A 26,774-nucleotide genomic window follows, 5' to 3' on the forward strand; every position below is an offset into this window, starting at 1 on the left:
AGGGTGAGGCAGAGGGCGGAACGCCTCACTGATGGGGCATTGGATGCTTTGGTTGGCGCAGTGGAATCAAGGCCAAGGAAGATGGTCGGAATGTGATTTATGTTTTGGACAGTCTCCCGGCTGTGAGAGGCAGTTATGTGTCAGTGTGTTAGTTTTGCTTTCTGTTGCCATAGCTTTCTCATGTTTGAAGGAACCACATTTTGTGTAATGAAACACTTTCTTCATTTACAATGGCCATGTCTGCTATTTACATGCATCTTGCCCTTCACAGCCTTGGGGGTATCAGACCGGTTCCATTCCTGTTCTTGGAATGGCAGCAAGCATTCCGTGAGAGGGGCCTAGAAGCTACTTCTGATCAGCCTCTGACGCGCAGCCTGAGAAGAGCCGCTCGCGTAGAAGTTCAGGCCAGCAGGCACCTTCTCAGCCACCGACAGAGATGTCCTGCACCTTATCTGAGGCTGCAGATCTGGCTGAAGCAGCTGGCACAGTTCAGTCACCACCTCCTTTCTAAATCGCAGCCTTTTGACACACTGCTCCTCCAGCATGTTCATGTAGGAAAACTGCTGTCGGAAAATCCTGCCAGCGTAAGGTCTGCTGTGGCGACGTCTGTTGGCCCTCCTCCGTGTGGCCATGCCCGCCCCCCTCTCTCCATGTTTCTCTGTGCCCTTTCCAGATGATTCAGCAGCAGGACGTTCCCCTCCAATGCAGCCCCCATAATAAGTGCGCACAGGAAGTTTACCCGTTGTAAATGCTCACCAACAGCAAGGCGATGGTCAGAAGGCTGAAGTTCCTCTGCCAGCGCTGGCTCAGTGGTGAAATGGCTCGCAGTGTGCAGCTCAGCAGCTCTTTGTAAGTCTCGAAGAAGTTGTGCTCTAGAAATGGCTGCCGCTTTTAAACCACACCAGTCCCCTTTAAATAACGCTCCTCCAGCCCGAGAGCGACTTGATAAGGTTCCAGGTAAGCTGTCATTATTAGCGCCAGGCGCTACAGAGCGGGGCGCCACTGAATTTCCGGTCCGGGGCGCCGAAAAGGCGTTGCACGCTCAAATGATGTCATAATCTGCCTGCGCCCATGAGCGGGCGCTCTTAGCGCCGGCGCTAAATGCATGCTCAATATGGGGCAAGGTGCCCTGCGCCCGCCCGGAAATTAGATAGCGCCCCACTTCTCGGCCTCTTTAGGCATTAATCGGTGGCGCTAACAGCCGAATTTCTAGCCCTGAGTGTCTCCGCTTCCACCACTTCCGTCGGCAGCAAATGCCAGGTCCTCACCACTCACTGCGTAAAAAAAGTTCTTCCTCACATCCCCCCTGTATCTCTTGCCCAAAACCTTAAATCTGTGTCCCCTAGTCCTTGTACCATCAACTAGTGAGAACAGCCTTTCCCCGTCCAGCCTATCCAAACCCGTCATAATCTTGTACACCTCTATCAAATCTCCCATCAACCTCCTTTGCTCCAAGGAGAACAAACCCCAGCTTCTCCAACCTGTCCTTGTAGCCAAGATCTCCCATCCCCGGAACCATTCTGGTAAATGTCCTCTGCACCCATTCAAGGATCTTCACACCCCTCCTGGATGCAATACTCCAGTTGTGGCCTAACCAGCGCTTTATAAAGGTTCAGCATAACTTCTCTACTTTTGTACTCAATACCTCTATTTATGAAGCCCAAGATCCCATATGCTTTGTTAACCACTCTCTCAATATATCTCGCCTCCTTCAGGGACCTGTGCACATTAACTCCCAGGTCCCTCTGTCCCTGCACACTCTTTAAAACTGTGCCATTAAGTGTATATTGTCTCTCCCTGTTCCTTCTGCCAAAATGCATCACCTCACACTTCTCTGTATTAAATTCCATCTGCCACTTGTCTGCCCATTCTGCTAGCCTTTCTATGTCCTGTTGCAATTGATTGGTATCATCCTCACTGTTCGCCACACCCCCACTTTTGGTGTCATCGGCAAATTTAGAAATTCTACTCTGTATTCCAATATCCAGGTCATTTATATATATCAAAAAAAGCAGTGGCCCCAGCACTGACCCTTGGGGAACACCACTGTCTACCATCCTCCAGTCTGAAAAACAGCCATTTACCACAACTAGCTGTTTTCTGTCCTTAAGCCAATTCCTTATCCAAGCTGCCACTGACCCACCTATTCCATGAGCCCCAATTTTGTTAACCAGCCTTCTATGTGGTACTTTGTCAAACGCCTTCCGAAAATCCATGTAGACAACATCCATTGCATTCCCTTCATCAATCCTCCCTGTTACTTCATCAAGTGGGGTCGGGATGGTTAGGGATAGGGTCGGAATGGGGTCGGGTCGGGATGGTTAGGGATAGGGTCGGAATGGGGTCTGATGTATAGAAAGAATCATAGAAAGTTACAGCACGGAAGGAGGCCATTCGGCCCATTGTGTCCGCGCCGGCCAACAAAGAGCCATCCAGCCTAATCCCACCTCCCAGCTCTTGGTCCGTAGCCCTGCAGGTTACAGCATCCCAAGTGCACATCCAAGTACTTTTTAAATGTGGTTAGGGTTCCTGCCTCTACCACCCTTTCAGGCAGTGAGTTCCAGACCCCCACAACCCTCTGGGTGAAGAAATTTCCCCTCAAATCCCCTCTAAACCTTCCACCAGCTACTTTAAGTCTGTGTCCCCTGGTTTTTGACCCCTCTGCTAAGGGAAATAGGTCCTTTCTATCCACTTTATCCCTCAGCCTCCTCTGTTCCAAGGAAAAACTCATTATAAAAGATGTAATAGCAGAGCACTTGGAAAACAGTGACAGGATCGGACAAAGTCAACATGGATTTACAAAAGGTAAATTGTGCTTGACTAATCTACTGGAATGTTTTGAGGATGTAACTGGTAGAATAGATAAGGGAGAACCAGTGGATGTGGTGTATTTGGACTTTCAGAAGGCTTTCGATAAGGTCCCACATAAGAGATTAGCATGTAAAGTTAAAGCACATGGGATTGGGGGTAAGGTACTGACTTGGATAGAGAACTGGTTGGCAGACAGGAAGCAAAGAGTTGGAATAAACGGTTCTTTTTCCGAGAGGCAGGCAGTGACTAGTGGGGTACCGCAGGGATCGGTGCTAGGACCCCAGCTATTCACAATATATATTAATGATCTAGACGAGGGAACTAGAGGTAATATGTCCAAGTTTGCAGATGACACAAAGCTGGGTGGGCGTGTGTGCTGTGAGGAGGATGCCGAGAAACTCCAGTATGATTTGGACAGGTTGGGTGATTGGGCAGAAGCATGGCAGATGCAGTATAATATGGATAAATGTGAGGTTATCCACTTTGGTGGCAAAAACAAGAAGGCAGATTATTATCTGAATGGCAATAGATTGGGAGAAGGGGAAGTGCAATGAGACCTGGGTGTCCTTGTGCACCAATCGCTGAAGGTAAGCATGCAGGTGCAGCAGGCGGTTAAGAAGGCAAATGGTATGTTGGCCTTCATAGCGAGAGGATTCGAGTACAGGAGCAAGGATGTCTTGCTGCAGTTGTACAGGGCCTTGGTGAGACCACACCTTGAGTATTGTGTGCAGTTTTGGTTGTCTTATCTGAGGAAGGATGTTCTTGCCATGGAGGGAGTGCAGTGAAGATTCATCAGACTGATACCTGGGATGGCAGGAATGACGTATGAGGAGAGATTGGGTCAATTAGGCTTATATTCGCTGGAGTTTAGAAGAATGAGAGGGGATCTCATTGAAACTTATAAAATTCTAACGGGACTAGACAGACTAGATGCAGGAAGGATGTTCCCGATGGCGGGGGAGTCCAGAACCAGGGGTCACAGTCTAAGGATAAGGGGTAAGCCATTTAGGACTGAGATGAGGAGGAATTTCTTCAATCAGAGAGTGGTGAACCTGTGGAATTCTCTACCACAGCAGGCAGTTGAAGCAATTCATTAAATATATTCAAGAAGGAGTTAGATATATTTCTTAAGGCTAAAGGGATCAAGGGATATGGGGAGAAAGCAGGGACAGGGTACTGAGTTTGGATGATCAGCCATGTTCTCATTAAATGGCGGAGTAGGCTCGAGGGGCCGAATGGCCTATTCCTGCTCCTATCTTCTATGTTTCTATGAAAACAGACCCAGCCTATCCAGTCTTTCCTCAGAGCTAAGATTCTCTATTCCCGACAACATCCTTATAAATCTCCTCTCTACCCTCTCTAGTGCAATCACATCTTTCCTGTAATGTGGTGACCAGAACTGCACGCAGTACTCTAGCTGAAGCCAAACTAATGTTTTATACAGTTGAATCATAACCCCCCTGCTCTTGTATTCTATGCCACGGCTAATAAAGGCAAGCATTCTGTATGCCTTCTTAACCACCTTATCTACCTGGCCTGCTACCTTCAGGGATCTGTGGACATGCACTCCAAGGTCCCTTTGTTCCTCTACACTACTCAGTGTCCTACCATTTAATGTGTATTCCCTTTCCTTGTTAGCCCTCCCCAAGTGCATTACCTCACACTTCTCCGGATTGAATTCCATTTGCCACTGTTCTGCCCACCTGACCAATTTATTGATATCTTCCTGCAGTCTACAGCTTCCTTCTTCAGTATCAACCACACAGCTGATTTTAGTGTCATCTGCAAACTTCTTAATCATACCCCCTATATTCAAGTCTAGATCATTGATATATACCACAAAAAGCAAGGGACCCAGTACTGAGCCCTGCGGAACCCCACTGGAAACAACCTTCCAGTCACAAAAACACCCATCAACCATTACCCTCTGCTTCCTGTCTCCGAGCCAGTTTTAAATCTAACTTGACACTTTGCCCTGGATCCCATGGGCTTTTAACTTCCTGACCAGTCTGCCATGTGGAACCTTATCAAAAGCCTTGCTAAAGTCCATATACACTACATCAAACGCACTACCCTCATCTACCCTCCTTGTTACCTCCTCAAAAAATTCAATCAAGTTTGTCAGACACGACCTTCCCTGAACAAATCTGTGCTGACTATCCTTGATTAATCCGTGTCTTTCTAAATGAAGATTTATCCTGTCCTTCAGAATTCTTTCCAATAATTTTCCCACCACCGAGGTTAGGCTGACTGGCCTGTAATTACTCGGTCTATCCGTTTATCCCTTTATAAACAAGGGTACCACATTAGCAGTCCTCCAGTCCTCCGGCACCACACCTGAAGCCAGAGAGGATTGGAAAATGATGGTCAGGACCTCTGCTATTTCCTCTCTTACTTCACTTAACAGCCTGGGATACATTTCATCTGGGCCTGGGGATTTATCCACTTTTAAAGCTGCTAAACCCCTTAATACTTCCTCTCCCACTATGTTTATTTCATCTAATATTTCACACTCCTCCCCCTGATAGCAATGTCTGCTTCGCCCCTCTCCTTTGTGAAAACAGACGCAAAGTATTCATTAAGAACCCTACCGACGTCTCCCGCCTCCACACACAGATTACCCTCATGATCTCCAATAGCCCCTACCCTTTCTTTAGTTATCCTCTTACTCTTAATATATTTATAAAACATTTTTGGGTTTTCCTTGATTTTACTTGCCAAGAATATTTCATGCTCTCTCTTTGCTTTCCTAATATCCTTTTTAATTGCACCCCTGCACTTTCTGTACTCCTCTAAAGATTCTGGAGTATTGAGCCCTCAGTATCTGTCATTTTTCTTTATGCTATGCAAATGGATAAGCTGCTTAATTTCTCCCATCAGTCGAATGGAATGAATTCAGAGCACGGAACGTGACTTCTCTCCCTGGTTCTCTCATCCACCGATTCCCTCACTTTTCCTCCAACTCTTCCTCCCACAATTCTCTCGTCGTGAGCCCGCTTAACGCTTTCGCAGCTCTCTCGGTAAAAGCCTGACTTTGCTCACAGCCTTCCTGTTCAAAAAAGCCGTGTCCCCTAAGGTAGCGATTAAAAGTTGTTCCCGTCAGATGGGTTAGTCGGGATTGCGATGAACTCCCTCCAGTGTTTGTGTGGGTTCACTGGGCAGCTATCGGTTCACTGCCCGCGGGCGAAATTAAACTCTACCCCAGTGTTGAGGTGTTTGCGACTTACATGCGCTACAGAATTGCTGATGGTTTCGTTTCTGGGGAAACAGATTATCTGATCATTATCACATTGCTGTTTGTGGGAGCTTGCTGTGCGTAAATTGGCTGCTGCGTTTCCTACATTACAACAGTGACTACACTTCAAAAATACTTCATTGGCTGTAAAGCGCTTTGGGACGTACTGAGGTCATGAAAGGCGCTGTAGAAATGCGAGTCTTTCTCTTTATAAGATGCGATGGTCTCTGCCTCACCCACTCCCTGTGGCAAAGCGCCAGAGCGGGACAAATATCCTTGCGGGGAGGTTTGTTAGCACTGTTCGGGGGGGTTTAAACTAAAATGGCAGGGGGTTGGGAACCTGAGCAGGGAGACAGAGGAAAGGGAAACAGGGATAAAAGCAAAAGATAGGAAGGAGAAAAACAAAAGTGGCAGTCAGAGAAATCAACGGTTTAAATCAAACGTGGCCACAGTAAATAATAATTCTAATAGGTCCAAGAGCGTTAAAAAAACAAGCCTGAAGGCTTTGTGTCTTAATGCGAGGAGCATTTGTAATAAGGTGGACGAATTGGCTGCGCAAATAGAAGTAAACAAATATGATTTTGTTGGGATTACGGAAACGTGGCTCAAGGATGGCCAAGACTGGGAACTCAACATCCAGGGGTATTCGATATTCAGGAAAGATAGGCAAAAAGGAAAGGGAGGTGGGGTAGCATTACTGGTTAAAGAAGGGATTAATACAATTGTAATGAAGGATATTAGCTCTGATGATGTGGAATCTGTATGGGTAGAATTGAGAAATACTAAGGGGAAAAAAACATTAGTGGGAGTGGTATATAGACCTCCAAACAGTAAGGCGGAGGTTGGGGATGGCATTAAAAGGAAAATTAAAGAAGCGTGCAATAAGGGCACAGCAGTCATCATGGGTGACTTTAATCTACATATAGATTGGGCCAACCAAATTAGTAACAATACTGTGGAGGAGGAATTCCTGGAGTGTTTACGGGATGGTTTCCTGGACCAATATGTCGAGGAACCAACCAGAGATCAGGCCATCTTAGACTGGGTATTATGTAACGAGAAAGGATTAATTAGCAATCTTGTTGTACGAGGCCCCTTGGGTATGAGCGATCATAATATGATCGAATTCTTCATTAAGATGGAGAATGAAGCAGTTGACTCAGAGACTAGGGTCCTCAATTTAAATAAAGGAAACTACGATGGTCTGAGGAGCGAGTTGGGTAGGATTGATTGGGGAATGGCACTCAAAGGGTTGACGGTGGATAGGCAATGGCAAACATTCAAAGACCGAATGGATGAGCTACAGAATTTGTTCATCCCAGTTTGGCATAAAAATAAAACAAAAAAGGTGACTCAACCGTGGCTAACAAGGGAAATTAGGGATAGCATAAGATCCAAGGAGACGACATATAAATTGGCCAGAAAAAGCAATAATCCTGAGGATTGGGAGCAGTTTAGGATTCAACAAAGGAGGACAAAGGGATTAATTAAGAAAGGGAAAATAGAATATGAGAGTAAGCTTTCAGGGAACATAAAAACTGACTGTAAAAGCTTTTATAGATATGTGAAGAGAAAAAGATTGGTGAAGTCAAGCGTAGGTCCCTTACAGTCAGAATCAGGGGAATTTATAATGGGAAACAAAGAAATGGCAGACCAACTAAATACATACTTTGGTTCTGTCTTCACAAAGGAGGACACAAATAACCTCCCAGAGATGCCGGGGAACATAGGGTCTAATGAAAGGGTGGAACTGAAAGAAATCAGTATTTGTAGGGAAATGGTGTTAGGAAAATTGACGGGACTGAAGGCTGATAAATCCCCAGGGCCTGATAATCTACATCCCAGGGTACTTAAGGAAGTGGCCCTAGAAATAGTAGATGCATTGCTGGTCATCTTCCAGAACTCGATAGACTCTGGAACGGTACCCATGGATTGGAGGGTAGCTAATGTTACCCCACTATTCAAAAAGGTGGTAGAGAAAAAGCGGGGAATTACAGACCGGTCAGCCTGACATCGGTAGTGGGGAAAATGCTAGAGTCCATTATAAAAGATGTAATAGCAGAGCACTTGGTAAGCAGTGACAGGATCGGACAAAGTCAACATGGATTTACAAAAGGTAAATCATGCTTGACTAATCTACTGGAATTTTTTGAGGATGTAACTGGTAAAATAGATAAGGGAGCACCAGTGGATGTGGTGTACTTGGACTTTCAGAAGGCTTTCGATAAGGTCCCACATAAGAGATTAGTGTGCAAAATTAAGGCACATGGGATTGGGGGCAAGGTATTGACTTGGATAGAGAACTGGTTGGTGGACAGAAAGCAAAGAGTTGGAATAAATGGGTCATTTTCCGTGTGGTAGGCAGTGACTAGTGGGGTACCGCAAGGATCGGTCCTAGGACCCCAGCTGTTTACAATATATATTAATGATGTGGACGAGGGAATTGGATGTAATATCTCCAAATTTGCAGACGACACAAAGCTGGGTGGGTGGGTAAGCTGTGAGGAGGATGTCGTGAAACTCCAGTATGATTTGGACAGGTTGGGTGATTGGGCAGAAACATGGCAAATGCAATATAATGTGGATAAATGTGAGGTTATCCACTTTGCTGGCAAAAACAGGAAGGCAGATTATTATTTGAATGGCAATAGATTGGGAGAAGGGGAAGTCCAAAGAGACCTGGGTGTTCTTGTGCATCAGTCGCTGAAGGTAAGCATGCAGGTGCAGCAGGCGGTTAAGAAGGCAAATGGTATGTTGGCCTTCGTAGGAAGAGGGTTCGAGTACAGGAACAAGGATGTCTTGCTACAGTTGTACAGGGCCTTGGTGAGACCGCACCTTGAGTATTGTGTGCAGTTTTGGTCGCCTTACCTGAGGAAGGACGTTCTTGCCAGGGAGGGAGTGCAGCGAAGATTCACCAGGCTGATACCTGGGATGGCAGGAATGACGTATGAGGAGAGATTGTGTCGATTGGGCTTATACTCACTGGAGTTTAGAAGATTGAGAGGGGATCTCATCGAAACCTATAAAATTCTGTCAGGTCTGGACAGACTAGATGCAGGAAGGATGTTTCTGATGGCTGGGGAGTCCAGAACCAGGGGTCACAGTCTAAGGATAAGGGGTAAGCCATTTAGGACTGAGATGAGGATGAATTTCTTCACCCAGAGAGTGGTGAACCTGTGGAATTCTCTACCACAGAGGGCGGTGGAGGCCAGTTCATTAAATATATTCAAGAAAGAGTTGGATATATTTCTTAAGGCTAAAGGGATCAAGGGATATGGGGAGAAAGCAGGGACCGGGTACTGAATTTGAATGATCAGCCATGATCTCATTGAATGGCGGAGCAGGCTCGAGGGGCCGAATGGCCTACTCCTGCTCCTATCTTCTATGTTTCCAACAGCGCTCTGTGTGGAGGAATCTCCCCAAACCTGTCTCCTCACTCTGTGACAACTTTAAACTGATGCTCCCTCCTCACTGACTCCCCAATTCACTCTCCAACACCCTGAACTCTGCCCTTGGCCTTTCTGCTCCAGTGGACACAGTCCCAGGACCTCCAGTCTCTCGGGATATCTATAGTTTCCCATCCCTGTCACCATCCTGGTCAATCGACGCTGTCTGCTCCATGGCTTTAATGTGCTTTCTATAATGGGCACCCAAACTGCGGCCTGAATCTCTGTCCCTCTCTCTCTCCCTGTCTCTCTCTCTGTCCCCCTCTCTCTCTCTGTCCCTCTCTCTCTCTGTCCAATTCCAATTCCAATTCCAATTCCAATTAAAATGCTTTATTGGCATGAAAGTTTACAGAGAACCATATTGCCAAAGCTTACATAGCAAAAAGGTACAGTTTTCCAACATTCTGTAGGTGTCAATCGATTTGACATTTGTTGGGTACATACAATATTACTTTTAAACAATATTAATTTTAAACAGTCTTTGTACTTCATTTGGTACGTTCAATATTAATTTTAAACAGTCTTAATTTTAAACAGTCCTCAGGTTGTGACATGTTGTTACATATTTGGCCCCAAGGTATGGTCTGTCTCCTTCTCCTAGGACTAATCTCAATTTTGACAGATCATCCAATTCCTTGAAATCTGGGGTTGTTTGGCTTAGCTTGTTGAATAATATGTTTCTTGATGTGTTGAATTTTTCGCATTTTAGGAGGAAATGCATTTCTGTTTCAACCTCGCCAGCCAGACATTGATCGCATATTCTATTCTCTCTAGGCTGCCAGGATTTCTTGTATCTGCCTTTTTCAATTTCCAGTTGGTGGTCGCTTAGTCTGTACCTGGTGAGGGTCTGTCTCTGTTTTGTGTCTCTGATGGTCGTGAGGTAGTCTGCCAGTTTATATTCTCTTTTTAGGGCCCGGTAACATTCTAATCTGCTTTGGCTTTCGGTTATTTTGTTCCAATGTTCCAGGTAGGTTTCTTTGCATTTTTTAATGATTTGGTTCACTCGGATTGGTGTTTGGGCGGCTGTGTTGGTCTGGGGCTGGTCAGGGTCCGGCTGAGTACTTAGTTTCCGTAGCAGCTGACTCAGGGGACTCTTTTCTGGGTTTAGCTCTTGGGTCTGAAAGGCTTTGAAATGAAGGGTGTCTGGGGAGCTAGATTTGAGGTGATTTAGGAAGTTTAGTGCTCGTTTTTGGATGTTTATTATCAGTGGGTATCTGCCTAGTTCGGCTCTGCATGCATTTGTTGGCGTTTTCCTTTGGGTGCGAAGGATGCTTCGGCAGAATTCTGCATGTAGGGCTTCTATTGTATGTTTTTCCCATTTAGTGTAGCTTTGGTGATTTAGCGGGCCCCATACTTCACTACCGTACAGTGCAATGGGCAGGATTATGCTGTCAAATATTTTGAGCCAGATTTTGATTGGGATTTGGATGTTGTAGAATTTTCTTTTTATTGCATATAGGGCTCTTCGGGCTTTTTCTTTTAGTGCATTCACTGCTATGCTGAAGCTCCCTGATGCTGTAATAGTTAGACCAAGGTAGGTGTAGCTCATAGTGTGTCCTATAGTGGTATCACTGAGGGTAAACTGGTATTTGTTTTCCTGACATCTGGGCCTTTTTTGAAAAATCATGATGTTGGTTTTCTTTAGATTTACTGTTAGAGCCCAATTTTGGCAGTATTTGTCGAGTAGGTCTAGTTGTTGCTGTAATCCCTGTTCTGTGGGAGACAGCAGAACCAGGTCGTCCGCATAGAACAGGGATTTCACTTCTCCATCTAGGAGACGGAGACCTGGTGACTCGCTTTGCTCCAGCATGTCTGCTAATTCATTTATGTATATGTTGAACAGGGTCGGGCTCAAATTGCAGCCCTGCCGGACGCCTCTTCTCTGGGTGAAGAAATCGGTGCGTTTGTCTCCAATTTTGACCCCGCATTTGTTTTTCAGATACATTGATTTAATAAGGTCATAGACTTTGCCCCCTATTCCACATAGAAGAAGTTTATAATAGAGCCCTTCGTGCCATATAGAGTCAAAGGCTTTCTTGAAGTCGATGAAACAGGCGAATATTTTCCCATTTTTTGTTTGGTGTATATGTTTTTCAATGAGGGTGTGAAGGGTATAGATATGGTCGGCGGTGCGGTGTTTTGGAAGAAAGCCTATTTGGTTTTTTCTGAGGATATTATGTTTGTTAAGAAAATCAAGTAATCTACTATTTAGAATACTGCAGAATAACTTCCCTAGACAACTGTTGACACAGATGCCGCGGTAGTTATTTGGGTCTGATTTGTTTCCGCTTTTATATATGGGGGAGATTAGTCCTTGGCACCAGATATCGGGAAAACAGCCTGAACGTAATATGATGTTGAATAATTTGAGTACCGCACCCTGCATCTCCATATTGCTGAACTTGAGCATTTCATTTTTGATGTTGTCTGGGCCACAGGCTTTCTTTAGGTGGAGAGATTTTGTTTTTTGTGGCCATTTCTTTCCATGTGATTGGGGAGTCTAGAGGGTTTTGGTTGTCTTTGATTGTTGCTTCTAATGTGTGGAGTTTTTCTGTGACCTGATGTTGACTTGGGTTTGTTTCGTTTATTGGGATGTCTTTGTAGAGGTTTTCAAAATGTGTTCTCCAGATGTCGCCATCTTGGATTGGTAATGCTTGCAATTGTGTTGTACTCAGGTTATTCCACATTTCCCAGAATTGTTTTGGGTTGGTGGAGTTTTCAATTTCTTCTAGTATTTTGTGGGTATAGTGTTGTGTTTTGTTCCTAATGGTGTGTTTATATCTTTTGAGGGTTTCATTGTATCTAGTACGTAGGTCCAGATTGTTTGGTTGGCGATGCTTTTGGTTTGATATTTTTCTCAGGTCTTTTCTGGCATTTTTGCATTCGTGGTCAAACCATTTCTTATTTTTATTTTGTCTTTTGTGACTCTTCCTCTTCTGTTTCACGAGGTCGGCTTTTACAGCTGCCTCATGAAAGATCATATTTATATCCTCTATGGCCATGTTTACCCCATCTCTGGTGATCTCATATAGATTTTCTCTATCTCTGTCTCTGTCTCTCTCTCTGTCCCTCTCTCTCTCTGTCCCCCTCTCTCTCTGTCCCTCTCTCTCTCTCTCTCTGTCTCTCTCTCTCTCTGTCCCCCTCTCTCTCTCTGTCTCTCTCTCTCTCTCTGTCTCTCTCTCTCTCTCTCTGTCCCTCTCTCTCTCTCTCTGTCTCTCTCTCTCTGTCCCTCTCTCTCTCTCTCTGTCTCTCTCTCTCTCTCTGTCTCTCTCTCTCTCTCTGTCCCTCTCTCTCTGTCCCTCTCTCTCTCTGTCCCTCTCTCTCTCTGTCCCTCTCTCTCTCTCTCTCTCTGTCTCCCTCTCTCTCTGTCCCTCACTCTCTCTGTCCCTCTCTCTCTCTGTCCCTCACTCTCTCTGTCCCTCTCTCTCTGTCCCTCTCTCTCTCTCTGTCCCTCTCTCTCTCTCTCTGTCCCTCTCTCTCTCTGTCCCTCTCTCTCTCTGTCTCTCTCTCTCTCTCTCTCTGTCCCCCTCTCTCTCTGTCCCCCTCTCTCTCTGTCCCTCTCTCTCTCTCTGTCCCTCTCTCTCTCTGTCACTCTCTCTGTCCCTCTCTCTCTCTGTCCCTCTCTCTCTCTCTGTCCCCCTCTCTCTCTGTCCCTCACTCTCTCTGTCCCTCTCTCTCTGTCCCTCTCTCTCTCTGTCCCTCTCTCTCTCTCTGTCCCTCTCTCTCTCTGTCCCTCTCTCTGTCCCTCTCTCTCTCTGTCTCTCTCTCTCTCTCTCTGTCCCTCTCTCTCTCTGTCCCCCTCTCTCTCTGTCCCTCACTCTCTCTGTCCCTCTCTCTCTCTGTCCCTCTCTCTCTCTCTGTCTCTCTCTCTCTCTGTCCCTCTCTCTCTCTGTCCCCCTCTCTGTCCCTCTCTCTCTCTCTGTCCCTCTCTCTCCCTCTGTCCCTCTCTCTCTCTCTGTCCCTCTCTCTCTCTGTCACTCTCTCTGTCCCTCTCTCTCTCTGTCTCTCTCTCTCTCTGTCCCTCTCTCTCTGTCCCCCTCTCTCTCTGTCCCTCTCTCTCTCTCTGTCCCTCTCTCTCTCTGTCCCCCTCTCTCTCTGTCCCTCTCTCTCTCTGTCCCCCTCTCTCTCTGTCCCTCTCTCTCTCTCTGTCCCTCTCTCTCTCTGTCCCTCTCTCTCTCTGTGTCCCCCTCTCTCTCTGTCCCTCTCTCTCTCTCTGTCCCCCTCTCTCTCTGTCCCTCTCTCTCTCGGTCTCTCTCTCGGTCTCTCTCTCTGTCTCTCTGTCCCCCTCTCTCTCTGTCCCTCTCTCTCTCTCTGTCCCTCTCTCTCTCTGTCCCTCTCTCTCTCTCGGTCTCTCTCTCTCGGTCTCTCTGTCTCTCTGTCCCCCTCTCTCTCTGTCCCTCTCTCTCTCTCTGTCCCTCTCTCAATTCAATTCAAATCGCTTTATTGGCATGATAAGGTACATCTTATGTTGCCAAAGCATCGAAATACATTTATGGTTGAACACATAAACGCAGATCTATTCATACAGTGTATAAACAGATATATCCCTGAGTGTATAAATATACATTCGTATAATTTGTAAATACTCTTTTCTTAGGTTTACTGGTTGTCCCTCTGTTTATGGCAAGCTGTAACATAGTGTGCCGCTAGTGTTACACAGTTTCTCTCTTCCCCTAGTAGGTATGGGAGTTTTTGGTCATCATTCAAACTTCTGAATTCAGGGCATATTTGTGAGAATTTTTGGTAGAAATTCTCCCTGATGCCCTGATATTTTCCACAAGCTGTGAGGAAGTGCATCTCTGTCTCCACCACTCCCTGACTGCAGTGAGAGCATATCCTGTCCTCTCTTGGCAGCCGGGTCTGCCTGTGTCTGCCTTTTTTGATCACCAGGCTATGTTCACTAAGTCTGTACCTTGTCAAGGTTTTTCTCAGTTTGCTATCCTTTACCATGGTCAGGTAATCAGCCATGTTGTATTGTCTGTTTAGGGCCAAGTAGCAATTGAGTTTGTTTTGGGTTTTGTTGTTTCTGCCCAATATGACAGGTATTTTTCCTTTTGCTTAGTGACAATTGTGTTGGGTCGAATTCTCTGTGCTACGATGTCACTGTCCTGGGGCTGGTTATTGTTAGTAGTGTTAGTGGTTGCTTCACTGAGTCCCAGGACTAGTTGACTGAGGGTATTCTTCTTTATGGTCTCTCTCTCTGGTCCTCTCCCTCTCTCTCTGTCTCTCTCTCTCTATCCCTCTCGCTCGCTTTCTCTCTCTCTGTACCCCTCTCTCTCTCTCTCTCTCTCTCTCGCTCTCGTGCTCTCTCGCTCTCTCTCTCTCTGTCTCTTTCTCTGTCCCTCTCTCTCCCTCTCGCTCTCTCGCATGCTCTTTCTCTATCCCTCTCGTGCTCTCTCTCTCTCTCTATCCCTCTCGCTCTCCCTCTCTCGCGCTGTCTCTCGCGCTCTCTCTCGCTCTCTGTCTCCCTCTCTCTCTCTCTATCCCTCTCGCTCTCTCGCTCGCTCTCTCTCTCGCGCTCTCTCTCCCTCTCGCTCGCTCTCTCTCTCTCTCGCGCTCTCTCTCTCTCTGTCTCTTTCTCTGTCCCTCTCTCCCTCTCGCTCTCTCGCATGCTCTCTATCCCTCTCGTGCTCTCTCTCTCGTGCTCTCTCTCTCTCTCTATCCCTCTCGCTCTCTCTCTCGCGCTCTCTCTCGCTCTCTCTGTCCCCCTCTCTATGCCTCTCGCTCTCTCTATCCCTCTCGCTCGCTCCCTCTCGCTTGCTCTCTCTCTCTCGCACTCTCTCTCTATCCCTCTCGCTCTCTCTCACTCTCTGTCTCTGTCTCTCTCTCTCTATCCCTCTCGCTCTCTGTCTCTCTGTCTCTCTCTCTCTCTATCCCTCTCTCTCTCTCTCTCTGTGTCTCTCTCTCTATCCCTCTCGCTCTCTCGCTCTCTCTCTCTCTCTCTCTATCCCTCTCGCTCTCTCTCTCTCTCTCTCTCTCTGTCTCTATCTCTGTAGTGTCCGCGAATCAATAACACACGGACTGCAGGAGAACGGTAATAACAGGTGTTTAATGAACAGAGGGTATGCTGGAACTGAAAGTACAGAAGCCTGCTACGGCTTTATATACAGGTGTGGTCACTGCCGGTACTACAGTATAAAAACAGTTCTCTCTTAAAGGTACATACACAACAATTCCTCCCCTTTTAGATAAACAGTACATAACATTCATTTAACAATTAAATAATAACTAATTACAATTACAATTTTCTCTGTACTATATACATCAGCTGAAGTAATCATTTATAAATTCAGTCTTTGAGGAGGCTTCCTGATCCTGTTTGGATAGCGCCTTTCTCGAGTATCCTGTTCTTGCGGCGGAGTCGATTCTGGCTCATTTTCATTGGTTGGTTCGTCAGCTTCCAATACCACTGCTTCTGAGGTAGACGCAATCTGTACTTCGGGTTCATCACCACGTGCACATGCTCGTGGTATGGGTTTGACTTGTTCCTGTGACTCTAGAATCTGGTCAGCATGGCGTCTCACGATGCTCTCTCCAACGTCCACTGTTTACATTAGTGGTCCCTGCTGTGTGCATATCGTTCCTGGCTGCCATTTTTCTGTTCGGTAGTCGCGGGCCAAGACTGGTTGCCCTATCTTGAAGCTCCTGGTTGGCTTCTCATTGATGTGCTGGAATTGCTTATCCTCAACATCTCGTCTTATGTTTGGTTTGAGCAAATCCAGGTGACATCTTAACCTTCGGTTAAAGAACATTATGGCTGGAGCTTGGTTGGTGACTGCATGTGTCGCATTCCGGTAAGCAAACAAGAAATTATCCACCTTGTGTTGTTGTGGTATGTTGTCGTTATACATCGCCTTTATTGCTTTTTTAAAGGTCTGAACAAACCTCTCAGCCAATCCATTTGTGGCTGGATGATATGGGGCAGATGTGTAATGCTTTACCCCATTATTCCTCAAAAACCTCCGGAAATCCTCAGACACAAACTGTGGTCCATTGTCGGAGCAAATCTGTTCTGGCAAGCCATTCCTGGCGAAGATGGTCTGTAGGACAGCAATAGTTTTCTCCGTGGTGGTGGTGGACATTTTGATGACCTCTGGCCATTTCGAATGTGCATCCACGGCGATTAAAAACATTGAGTCCATAAATGGACCAGCAAAATCAATGTGTACCCGTTGCCATGGAGATGAGGGCCACTCCCATGGGTGTAGCGGGGCCTGTGGTGGAGCGTTTTGGACTTTCTGGCATCCTGTGCATCTCTTGGTCATTTCCTCGATTTCTCTATCGATTCCCGGCCACCACACAAACGCCCTGGCTAAGCTCTTAATTTTTATCCCTCCCAGATGACCCTCATGAAGCTCATTGAGCACTCTATCTCTCAACTTGGGTGGAATTACCACTCGGGATCCACACATCAAGGTCCCCCGGCACACTGACAGCTGTTCTCTCCTTGGCGAGAATGCTGGCAACAGTGCGTCACCATGTGCTGGCCATCCCTTCACCGTCAAATCATAGACCCGAGAGAGTGTCGGGTCATTTCGGGTTTCCTTCTCTATACTTGAGTTTGTAACAGGTAGACATTCGACTATGGTTGAATGGAATATCTCAACAGGGTCCACTGCAGGTGCTTCCTCCCCCGTAGGCAACGGCAGGCGCAACAGCCCATCAGCATTTCCATGCTGTTTCGTACCATTGTACTCTATGTCGTATTGATGTGCCCCTAGAAAAAGGGACCATCTTTGCAGCCGTTGCGCCGTCATCACCGGAACGCCCTTCTTTGGGTTAAAAATGGAGACAAGAGGCTGGTGATCAGTCAGTAGGGTGAATTTCTGCCCGTGCAGATAGTGATTGAACTTCTTCACCCCCCACACCAGGCTGAGGGCCTCCCTGTCAATCTGGGCGTAGTTACGCTCGGCTGAGGTTAACGAGCGCGACGCAAAGGCTATTGGCCTCTGAACCGTCAAGGAATTTGTGTGACAGCACCGCTCCAATGCCGTAGGGAGACGCATCACATGCCAACCGAATCGGTAGTGTTGGATTGTAGTGGGCCAATACTTCTTTTGAAGTGATTAGGCATTTACATTTCTGAAAGGCACGCTTACACTCATCACCCCATTTCCATGCTACTCCAGTTTGCAGCAGGGCATTCAGTGGGTGCAGAATTGTAGATAAATTTGGTAAGAACTTATGGTAGTAGTTCACCAACCAGGGGAACGACCTCAGTTGTGACACATTTTCCGGTGCTGGAGCCTTGACTACTGCCTCAATCTTGTCTGGGGACTTATGCAACCCCTCTTCATCAATCACGTGGCCACAATACGAGATTTGTTTCCTGAAAAACTCGCATTTGGGGTGGTTGGCTCGTAGCCCATATTCTTGTAATCTAGTGAGCACCTGCTCCAGGTTGGCAAGGTGTTCACTGTCATTTTCGCCCGTAACCAGGATGTCGTCCAAATAACACTGGGTCCCCGGGATCCCTTGCAGGACTTGTTCCATCGCCCTCTGCCAAATAGCCGGAGCTGATGCTACCCCAAATACCAGTCGGTTGTACTGGTAAAGACCTTTGTGAGTGTTTATCGTGAGGTATTTTCTAGATGCTTCTTCTACCTCCATTTGTAGATACGCTTGGGCCAGATCAATCTTCGTAAAGCGTTTCCCTCCAGATAGTGAGGCGAAAATATCTTCTATCCGCGGAAGTGGATATTGTACTGTGTGCAGTACTGGGTTCACAGTTACCTTAAAGTCCCCACAGATGCGAACCTTCTTCGGCTCCCCAGGCGTGCTGTTCAATGATTTCTTCATTACAGGAACGATGGGTGTGGCCCACTCGCTCCAGTCCACCTTGGACAGCACACCCGAACGCTGCAGACTCTCCAGCTCTGCTTAGACGGCTGGGCGGATCGCATACGGTACCGGTCTGGCTTTAAAAAATTTTGGGTTTGCGTTATCTTCAATTTTTATCGTTGCCGTTACGCCTTTTAGAGTCCCAAGTCCTTGCTGGAACACCTCTTTCGCGTCAATTAGAATTTTTGACAGTCGTCCAGGTGTGATGTCGTCATCCTTTTTGTCAGCCACAGTTAGCGCCTGAATGGAATGCCAATCCAATTGTATTTTTCGGATCCATTCACGTCCCAATAATGGTGGTCCTCCATCTTGTAGTATATATAGATACAGTTTCTGTGTTTCCTTGCCGTTGTATTTAACGGGCACCCTTATTTTTTCTCTGGGGAAGACATTTTGCCCCGTATATGTCTTCAATACAATGGACGTGTCCTTCAAGGGTATGTGTGAGAACAGCCGCTCGTAGTCTCGTCGATTCATGACTGTTAGGGCTGATCTTGTGTCCAATTCCATCTTTACTTGGGACCCTGCTATCATGAGGGTGACCCAAATGGTTCGGTGATCCTCCTTTGCGATCACGTTGTGTAACTTTAGACAACTTAGTCTCCTGCTCCCGTAGTCATTATCACTCTCCTGATCTCCTGAACTACTGTCTGTCATTTTTTTTACTTTCTTGTACTTTTCCTTAGTAGTTCTTTTAGTGTTGGTTTTCTTTCCCGACCTGCAGACTCGTGCTATGTGTCCCACTTTTCCACATTGCCTGCATACTTTGTCCTTAAACCAGCAATCCTTCTGGTCATGGGTTGTTCTGCCACAGCGATAGCACTTTTCTGCTCCATATGCCATTTCGTTGGTGCTATATTCTTGCGGTTTCTGTTATTTCCACAGGTCCCCGTGCTGCTGCTTCGTAGGATACTGCCACGCTGAAAGCCTTTTCTAGCGTAAGGTCCTTTTCCGAAAGTAGTCGTTTCTGGGTTCCTTCACTCTGGAGCCCACAGACAAACTTATCCCTTAAGATATCTGCCAGTCCTGCTCCGAACTGGCAGTGCTTCGATAACTTGCGTAGTTCCGTAAGATAGCCAGCATTACTCTCATCTTTGTGCTGGTTTCTTTTATGGAACTTGAATCTTTCTGCTATCAGCAGCAGTGTAGGGTTTAGATGTTCCTGTAAGATATTGACAATCTCTTCAAAGCTTTACTCCATTGGTTTAGCTGGGGTAATTAAATTCCGCAATAGGCCGTACGTTCTCGCGCCCATCAAATTTAATAATACCGATGCCTTCTTTCCATCGGCCACCTCATTTGCCTGGCAGTACACTTCAATTCTTTCCACATATGTGGTCCAGTCTTCTATTTCATTGTCGAAAGCAGTGATACTGCCACTCTTCGGCATCTTGGGTGGTTTAAAATGGCGCCTCCCGCGCTTTTCCTTCTTCCCCAATGGATTAAAATGGCGCCTCCCGCGCTTTTCCTTCTTCCCCCTGCTGCCAATGCTGCTCCTAGCGTTCTAAATAGTAATGGCGGCGCCCCGCGGCTTCTGCGCGTCTCTCTTTTATTAATTAATTTCCTTCGTTTTATTCTTCTTCGACGCTGTCCACTGCGCGTCTCTTTTCCTTCCCCTCTTTTTATTTTCTTTAATGCTGCCCGGCTCTTGAGCACTGACCGCGCCCTGTGCGCTCCACCCTCTCTCTTTTCCTTCCCGACGACGCTGCACGGCTCCCTTGCAGAGCCGCTCGATCGAGCTCTAGCCTGCCGCAGTCCGGAAGGATCAGCGCACTACCTGCTACCAGCACGATTTGCTGGAACACCTTGACTGGGGAGCCAAGCCCAGCTCTCCACAGCTTCCCCTGCGATTCACTGAACTCCGATGGATCACTGGGCGGTTGCCCACGGTCGACGCCCATTGCTCTGGCTTCGACCTCCAAGAAACTTCTTTTCAGGGATGGATCCCCGTGAGGTGATGCAGTACTGCAGGTGAGTTCGAACCTGCTCGTCGCCACTGTAGTGTCCGCGTATCAATAACACACGGACTGCAGGAGAACGGTAATAACAGGTGTTTACTGAACAGAGGGTATGCTGGAACTGAAAGTACAGAAGCCTGCTACGGCTTTATATACAGGTGTGGTCACTGCCGGTACTACAGTATAAAAGCAGTTAACTCTTAAAGGTACATACACAACACTCTCTCTAACCCTCTTGCTCTCTCTCTCCCTCTCGCTCTCTCTCTCTCTGTCTCTCTCTCTAACCCGCTTGCTCTCTCTCCCTCTCGCTCTCTCTCGCACGCTCTCTCTATCCCTCTCGCTCTCTCTCTCTGTCCCACTCTCAGTCTCTCTTTCTCTGTTAGTGTGTGTCACCTGACCCCAGTTACAGAGGCTCCCTTTATGACTGAGGCTGGGGTAGTTGCGCCCTGTGCCTGCCTGTCCCAGGGGCGCTGGGCTCCAGCTCAGTGGGGGCCGGAGCTGCGCTCTGCTGTCAGATCTCCGCCGGCTGCAGGGACCCAGCCCCTCACTGAACTCAACGCCTGCTCCGTCGCTGCGATTCACGGTTTCTTTGATGCTGTAGATTCTTGATGGGAATTAAAGTTTTAGTAACTAGACAAGTGAGAGACGGTCAGTGTGAGCGAGAGGGATTGGAATGTGTCCGAGATTCTGTGAGTGGTCGAACCTTGATCTCAGTCTCCAAAACAGTCTCCACAAATACTCAGATTTACCGCCGGACAGTGGGGCAAGGACTTAACACACTCCGTATCTGTGCTATGCACAGAGTATAGATTAGATTGAGAGTAAAGCTCCCTCGACACTGTCCCATCAAACACTCCCAGGGCAGGTACAGCACGGGTTAGATACAGAGTAAAGCTCCCTCTACACTGTCCCATCAAACACTCCCAGGGCAGGTACAGCAGGTGTTGGATACAGAGTAAATCTCCCTCTACACTGTCCCGTCAAAAACTCCCAGGGCAGGTACAGCACGGGTTAGATACAGAGTAAAGCTCCCTCTACGCTGTCCCATCAAACACTCCCAGGGCAGGTACAGCAGGTGTCGGATACAGAGTAAAGCTCCTTCTACACTGTCCCGTCAAAAACTCCCAGGGCAGGTACAGCATGGGTTAGATACAGAGTAAAGCTCCCTCTACACTGTCCCATCAAACACACCCAGGGCAGGGACAGCACGGGTTAAATACAGTGTAAAGCTCCCTCTACAGTGTCCCATCAAACACATCCAGGGCAGGAACAGCAAGAGTTAGATACAGAGTAAAGCTCCCTCTACACTGTCCCGTCAAACAATCCCAGGGCAGGTACAGCATGGGTTAGATACAGAGTAAAGCTCCCTCTACACTGTCCCATCAAACACTCCCAGGGCAGGTACAGCACGTGTTAGATACAGAGTAAAGCTCCCTCCACACTGTCCCATCAAACACTCCCAGGGCAGGTACAGCACGGGGTTAGATACAGAGTAAAGCTCCCCCTACACTGTCCCATCAAACACTCCCAGGGCAGGTACAGCACGTGTTAGATACAGAGTAAAGCTCCCTCCACACTGTCCCATCAAACACACCCAGGGCAGGTACAGCACGGGTTAAATACAGAGTAAAGCTCACTCTACAGTGTCCCATCAAACACATCCAGGGCAGGAACAGCAAGAGTTAGATACAGAGTAAAGCTCCCTCTACACTGTCCCGTCAAACAATCCCAGGGCAGGTACAACACGGGTTAGATACAGAGTAAAGCTCCCTCTACACTGTCCCATCAAACACTCCCAGGGCAGGTACAGCACGGATTAGATACAGAGTAAAGCTCCCTCTACACTTCTCCAGGTGAATGTGCTGATGATTATGGTTCTGAGCCCATCTCCCTGCTCCTTTCCCGCAGGATCGTGTTTCCTGTGCCTGGTGAATGTTATTCCGGTGAGGTGCGAAAACGGTTCTGTGATCATGTTCATCCTGAATTTCGAAGTGATGTTGGAGAAAGCATTGCTGGAGTCGCTGGACACGGACTGGAATAACAAGCTGCCTCCCACATGGTTTGCTGCAGGTACGATCCAGGGAACAGGTCCTGAGACAAGTGCATGCTGAGCCTTCTCTCTCCAGAAGCACATGCTGCCCCCACTGACACGGCCATTCAGTGTCCTTCCCGGAACATATTCCACAACTCGATGCTCTATTCCTGTAACCCTTCCCCCAATGTCCCGTCTCACTCTGAATTTCCTCATGTATAACCTGTGTTGCTGGGATTCAGACCCTTCAACAAAAGGAACAATTTGACCCTGTCAAATTCGTCAACTCTCTCTTACTGCAATCATTAATTTAAATAACCAGGGGAGAGGGAGTAGCAGGATTGAATCCTGGGCGGTGGACTCAGATACTGAGCAAAGCCCCCACTCAGCAAAGCCCCCACTGAGGGATAAGGAGAGAAGGTGAGGCGGGGGTTGGGGTTGGAAGGTATGGTGGGGGGTGTCAGGGCAGTGGGAGGGGTTTGGGGTTTGGGGTTTTGGAGGGGTGGGGAGGGTTTAAGTGGGAGGGTGGGTGTGGAACTTGGAGGTGGTGATGTTCCCATGCGCCTGCTGCCCTTGTCCTTCTAAGTGGAAGAGGTCGCGGGTTTGGGAGGTGCTGCCGAAGAAGCCTTGGCGAGTTGCTGCAGTGCATCTTGTAGATGGTACACACTGCAGCCACGGTGCGCCGGTGGTGGAGGGAGTGAATGTTTAAGGTGGTGGATGGGGTGCCAATCAAGCGGGCTGCTTTGTCCTGGATGGTGTCGAGTTTCTTGAGTGTTGTTGGAGCTGCACTCATCCAGGCAAATGGAGAGTATTCCATCACACTCCTGACTTGTGCCTTGTAGATGGTGGAAAGGCTTTGTGAGGTTAGTCACTTTGATAGGACCACTAGAACAACAGAATATTTTTGAAATGGTGAGAAACTTTTAAATGTTGGTGTTCAGAGGGACCTGGGTGTCCTTGTGCAAGAAACACAGAAAGTTAGCGTGCAGGTACAGCAAGCAATAAGGAAGGCAAATGGCATGTTGGCCTTTATTGCAAGGGCCTGGAGTATAAGAGTGAGGAAGTCTTGCTACAATTGTACAGGGCCTTGGTGAGACCACACCTGGAGTACTGGGCACAGTTTTGGTCTCCTTATCGAAGGAAGGATATACTTGCCTTGGATGCGGTGCAGCGAAGGTTCACTAGATTGATTCCTGGGGTGAGAGGGTTGTCCTATGATGAGAGATTGAGTCGAATGGGCCAAAGTTCCCGCTAAGCTGTGTGACCACGTGGTCATCTGCAAGGTCCTGCGTGGTCTGCTCACCGGCTTTTACACTGTAGGTACCGCGCATTGGGGGAGGCAGTGCAGCTTATGGGGGACGTTGCAATGGGCCGATACTCTCTGGAGTTTAGAAGAATGAGAGGTGATCTCATTGAAACATACAAGATTCTGAGGGGGATTGACAGGGTAGATGCTGAGAGATTGTTTCCCCTGGCCGGAGAGTCTAGAACTAGAGGGCATAGTCTCAGGATAAGGGGTCGGCCATTTAGGACTGAGATGAGGAGGAATTTCTTCACTCAGAGGGTTGTGAATCTTTGGAATTCTCTACCCCAGAGGGCTGTGGGTGCTCAGTCTTTGAATCAAGGCTGAGATCGATAGATTTTTGGACTCTAGGAGAATCGAGGGATATGGGGTGACATGAATCTGGTCATTCATGTGGAAATGACTTATGAAGTAATACTGGGCGACCTGCTGGTGGCGCTGTCCAGGGAGAGTATAAATACTCGGGCATGGGCCCAGCTTGCTCAGGACATTCTTAACAGGAACTAGTGAAGGACACAACTAGATCTCCATGTTGTAACACAGTTGATTAAAGCCTGGTTTAAGACTCAGACCGAGTGCCGAGTAATTTTCTTACATCATGGGGATCGGGCGGGAAAGTGGAGATGAGGTCGATGATCAGCCATGATCCTATTGAATGGCGGAGCAGGCTCGAGGGGCCGAATTGACTACTCCTGCTCCTATTTCTTATGTTCTTATGGGTCAGGAGGTAATTTATTCATCGCAGAATACCCAGCCTCTGACCTGCTGTGGTATCCACAGTGTGGAAACGGCTGGTCCAGTTCAGCTTCTGGTTGAAGGTCATCACTGGGGGGGTCCCTTGCATCCAAGGTGATGGGGTGAGCTCTCTGGGGGTCTCGGTAGACAGGTTGTGGAGTGAGCCCCTCGACATCTTGTATTGCAGGCCACAGAAGGAGCTTTAAGCTGAGATTGCCGAACCTTCGATCGCTTAGTGTTGGTAAGTTGTCGCTGCCCCGGGATGACCCTGAAATTGGGGTGATGGACTTCTCTCGGCCAAGCAGCGAGTCTGTGGCCATGGAGGAGCTGAGCCAGACCGAGGAGCTGAGGGCACTGATCAAGCTGGATAGTAAGGTTTGCCCCGAGGAGACGGAGGGACCTCTGGATCACTCCTCACTGAAACACGACAAAGACCACCTGAATCCCGAGCTCTCCTGCTCCACGTCCAGCCTGAGCCAGAGCGCCACTCGCTCCAAGGAGAGTTTCTGCAGTTTCCGTCGCGTCTCCTCACTCGATGACATCGAGGTGATCAGGGGAGATTTTGACAGAAGGTTCCGGAGCCGGCACTCCATCACAGGTACTGATTCTGGCAGCATTGGTGCGTGTGGTGGGGAGGGGGGAGGGGGAGGGGCCGGGCGGAGGGGCGGGGGCCAGAGAACGGGGCCAGGGAAGGGGCAGTGTCCACTCCTTCCAAAGCCAGTATATCCTTCCTAAGGTGCGGTGCCCAGAACTGTACACAGCGCTCCAGGTGTGGTCTAACTGTACACAGTGCTCCAGGTGTGGTCTAACTGTGCACAGTGCTCCAGGTGTGGCCTAACTGTACACAGCGCTCCAGGTGTGGTCTAACTGTGCAGAGCGCTCCAGGTGTGGTCTAACTGTACACAGCACTCCAGGTGTGGTCTAACTGTACACAGCACTCCAGGTGTGGTCTAACTGTGCAGAGCGCTCCAGGTGTGGTCTAACTGTACACAGCGCTCCAGGTGTGGTCTAACTGTACACAGCGCTCCAGGTGTGGTCTAACTGTACACAGTGCTCCAGGTGTGGTCTAACTGTGCACAGCGCTCCAGGTGTGGTCTAACTGTACACAGTGCTCCAGGTGTGCTCTAACTGTACACAGCGCTCCAGGTGTGCTCTAACTGTACACAGCGCTCCAGGTGTGGTCTAACTGTACACAGCGCTCCAGGTGTGCTCTAACTGTACACAGCGCTCCAGGTGTGGTCTAACTGGACACAGCGCTCCAGGTGTGGTCTAACTGTACACAGCACTCCAGGTGTGGTCTAACTGTGCACAGCGCTCCAGGTGTGGTCTAACTGTACACAGCGCTCCAGGTGTAGTATAACTGTACACAGCGCTCCAGGTGTGGTCTAACTGTACACAGCGCTCCAGGTGTGGTCTAACTGTACACAGCGCTCCAGGTGTGGTCTAACTGTACACAGCGCTCCAGGTGTAGTATAACTGTACACAGCGCTCCAGGTGTGGTCTAACTGTACACAGCGCTCCAGGTGTGGTCTAACTGTACACAGCGCTCCAGGTGTGGTCCAACTGTACACAGTGCTCCAGGTGTGGTCTAACTGTACACAGTGCTCCAGGTGTAGTATAACTGTACACAGCGCTCCAGGTGTAGTATAACTGTACACAGTGCTCCAGGTGTGGTCTAACTGTACACAGCACTCCAGGTGTGGTCTAACTGTACACAGTGCTCCAGGTGTGGTCTAACTGTACACAGCGCTCCAGGTGTGGTCTAACTGTGCACAGTGCTCCAGGTGAAGTATAACTGTACACAGGGCTCCAGGTGTGGTCTAACTGTACACAGCGCTCCAGGTGTGGTCTAACTGTACACAGTGCTCCAGGTGTAGTATAACTGTACACAGCGCTCCAGGTGTAGTATAACTGTACACAGTGCTCCAGGTGTGGTCTAACTGTACACAGTGCTCCAGGTGTGGTCTAACTGTACACAGCGCTCCAGGTGTGGTCTAACTGTACACAGCGCTCCAGGTGTGGTCTAACTGTACACAGTGCTCCAGGTGTGGTCTAACCGTACACAGTGCTCCAGGTGTGGTCTAACTGTACACAGCGCTCTAGGTGTGGTCTAACTGTACACAGCGCTCCAGGTGTGGTCTAACTGTACACAGTGCTCCAGGTGTGGTCTAACTGTACACAGTGACCAGGTGTGGTCTAACTGTACACAGTGCTCCAGGTGTGGTCTAACTGTACACAGCGCTCCAGGTGTGGTCTAACTGTACACAGTGTTCCAGGTATGGTCTAACTGTACACATCGCTCCAGGTGTAGTATAACTGTACACAGCGCTCCAGGTGTGGTCTAACTGTACACAGCGCTCCAGGTGTGGTCTAACTGTACACAGCGCTCCAGGTGTGGTCTAACTAAACACAG

General features: G+C 48.2%; 1 protein-coding gene across 2 annotated transcripts in view; it reads left to right on the plus strand.

The window, feature by feature from the left end:
• kcnh2b (potassium voltage-gated channel, subfamily H (eag-related), member 2b) overlaps positions 1-26,774 on the plus strand; it is a 237,131-nt gene that overhangs the window by 73,645 nt on the left and 136,712 nt on the right. For both annotated transcript variants that reach the window (XM_085992158.1, XM_085992159.1), the window contains exons 4-5: positions 22,200-22,361; positions 24,549-24,959. In XM_085992158.1, the coding sequence (XP_085848284.1) occupies positions 22,200-22,361; positions 24,549-24,959 (573 nt within the window). The remainder of the gene's footprint in view (positions 1-22,199; positions 22,362-24,548; positions 24,960-26,774) is intronic.

This window comes from Somniosus microcephalus, chromosome 7, assembly GCF_052327205.1.
Source record: "Somniosus microcephalus isolate GS21.2 chromosome 7, FLI_Smic_1.0, whole genome shotgun sequence".
Lineage (NCBI taxonomy): Eukaryota > Metazoa > Chordata > Chondrichthyes > Squaliformes > Somniosidae > Somniosus > Somniosus microcephalus.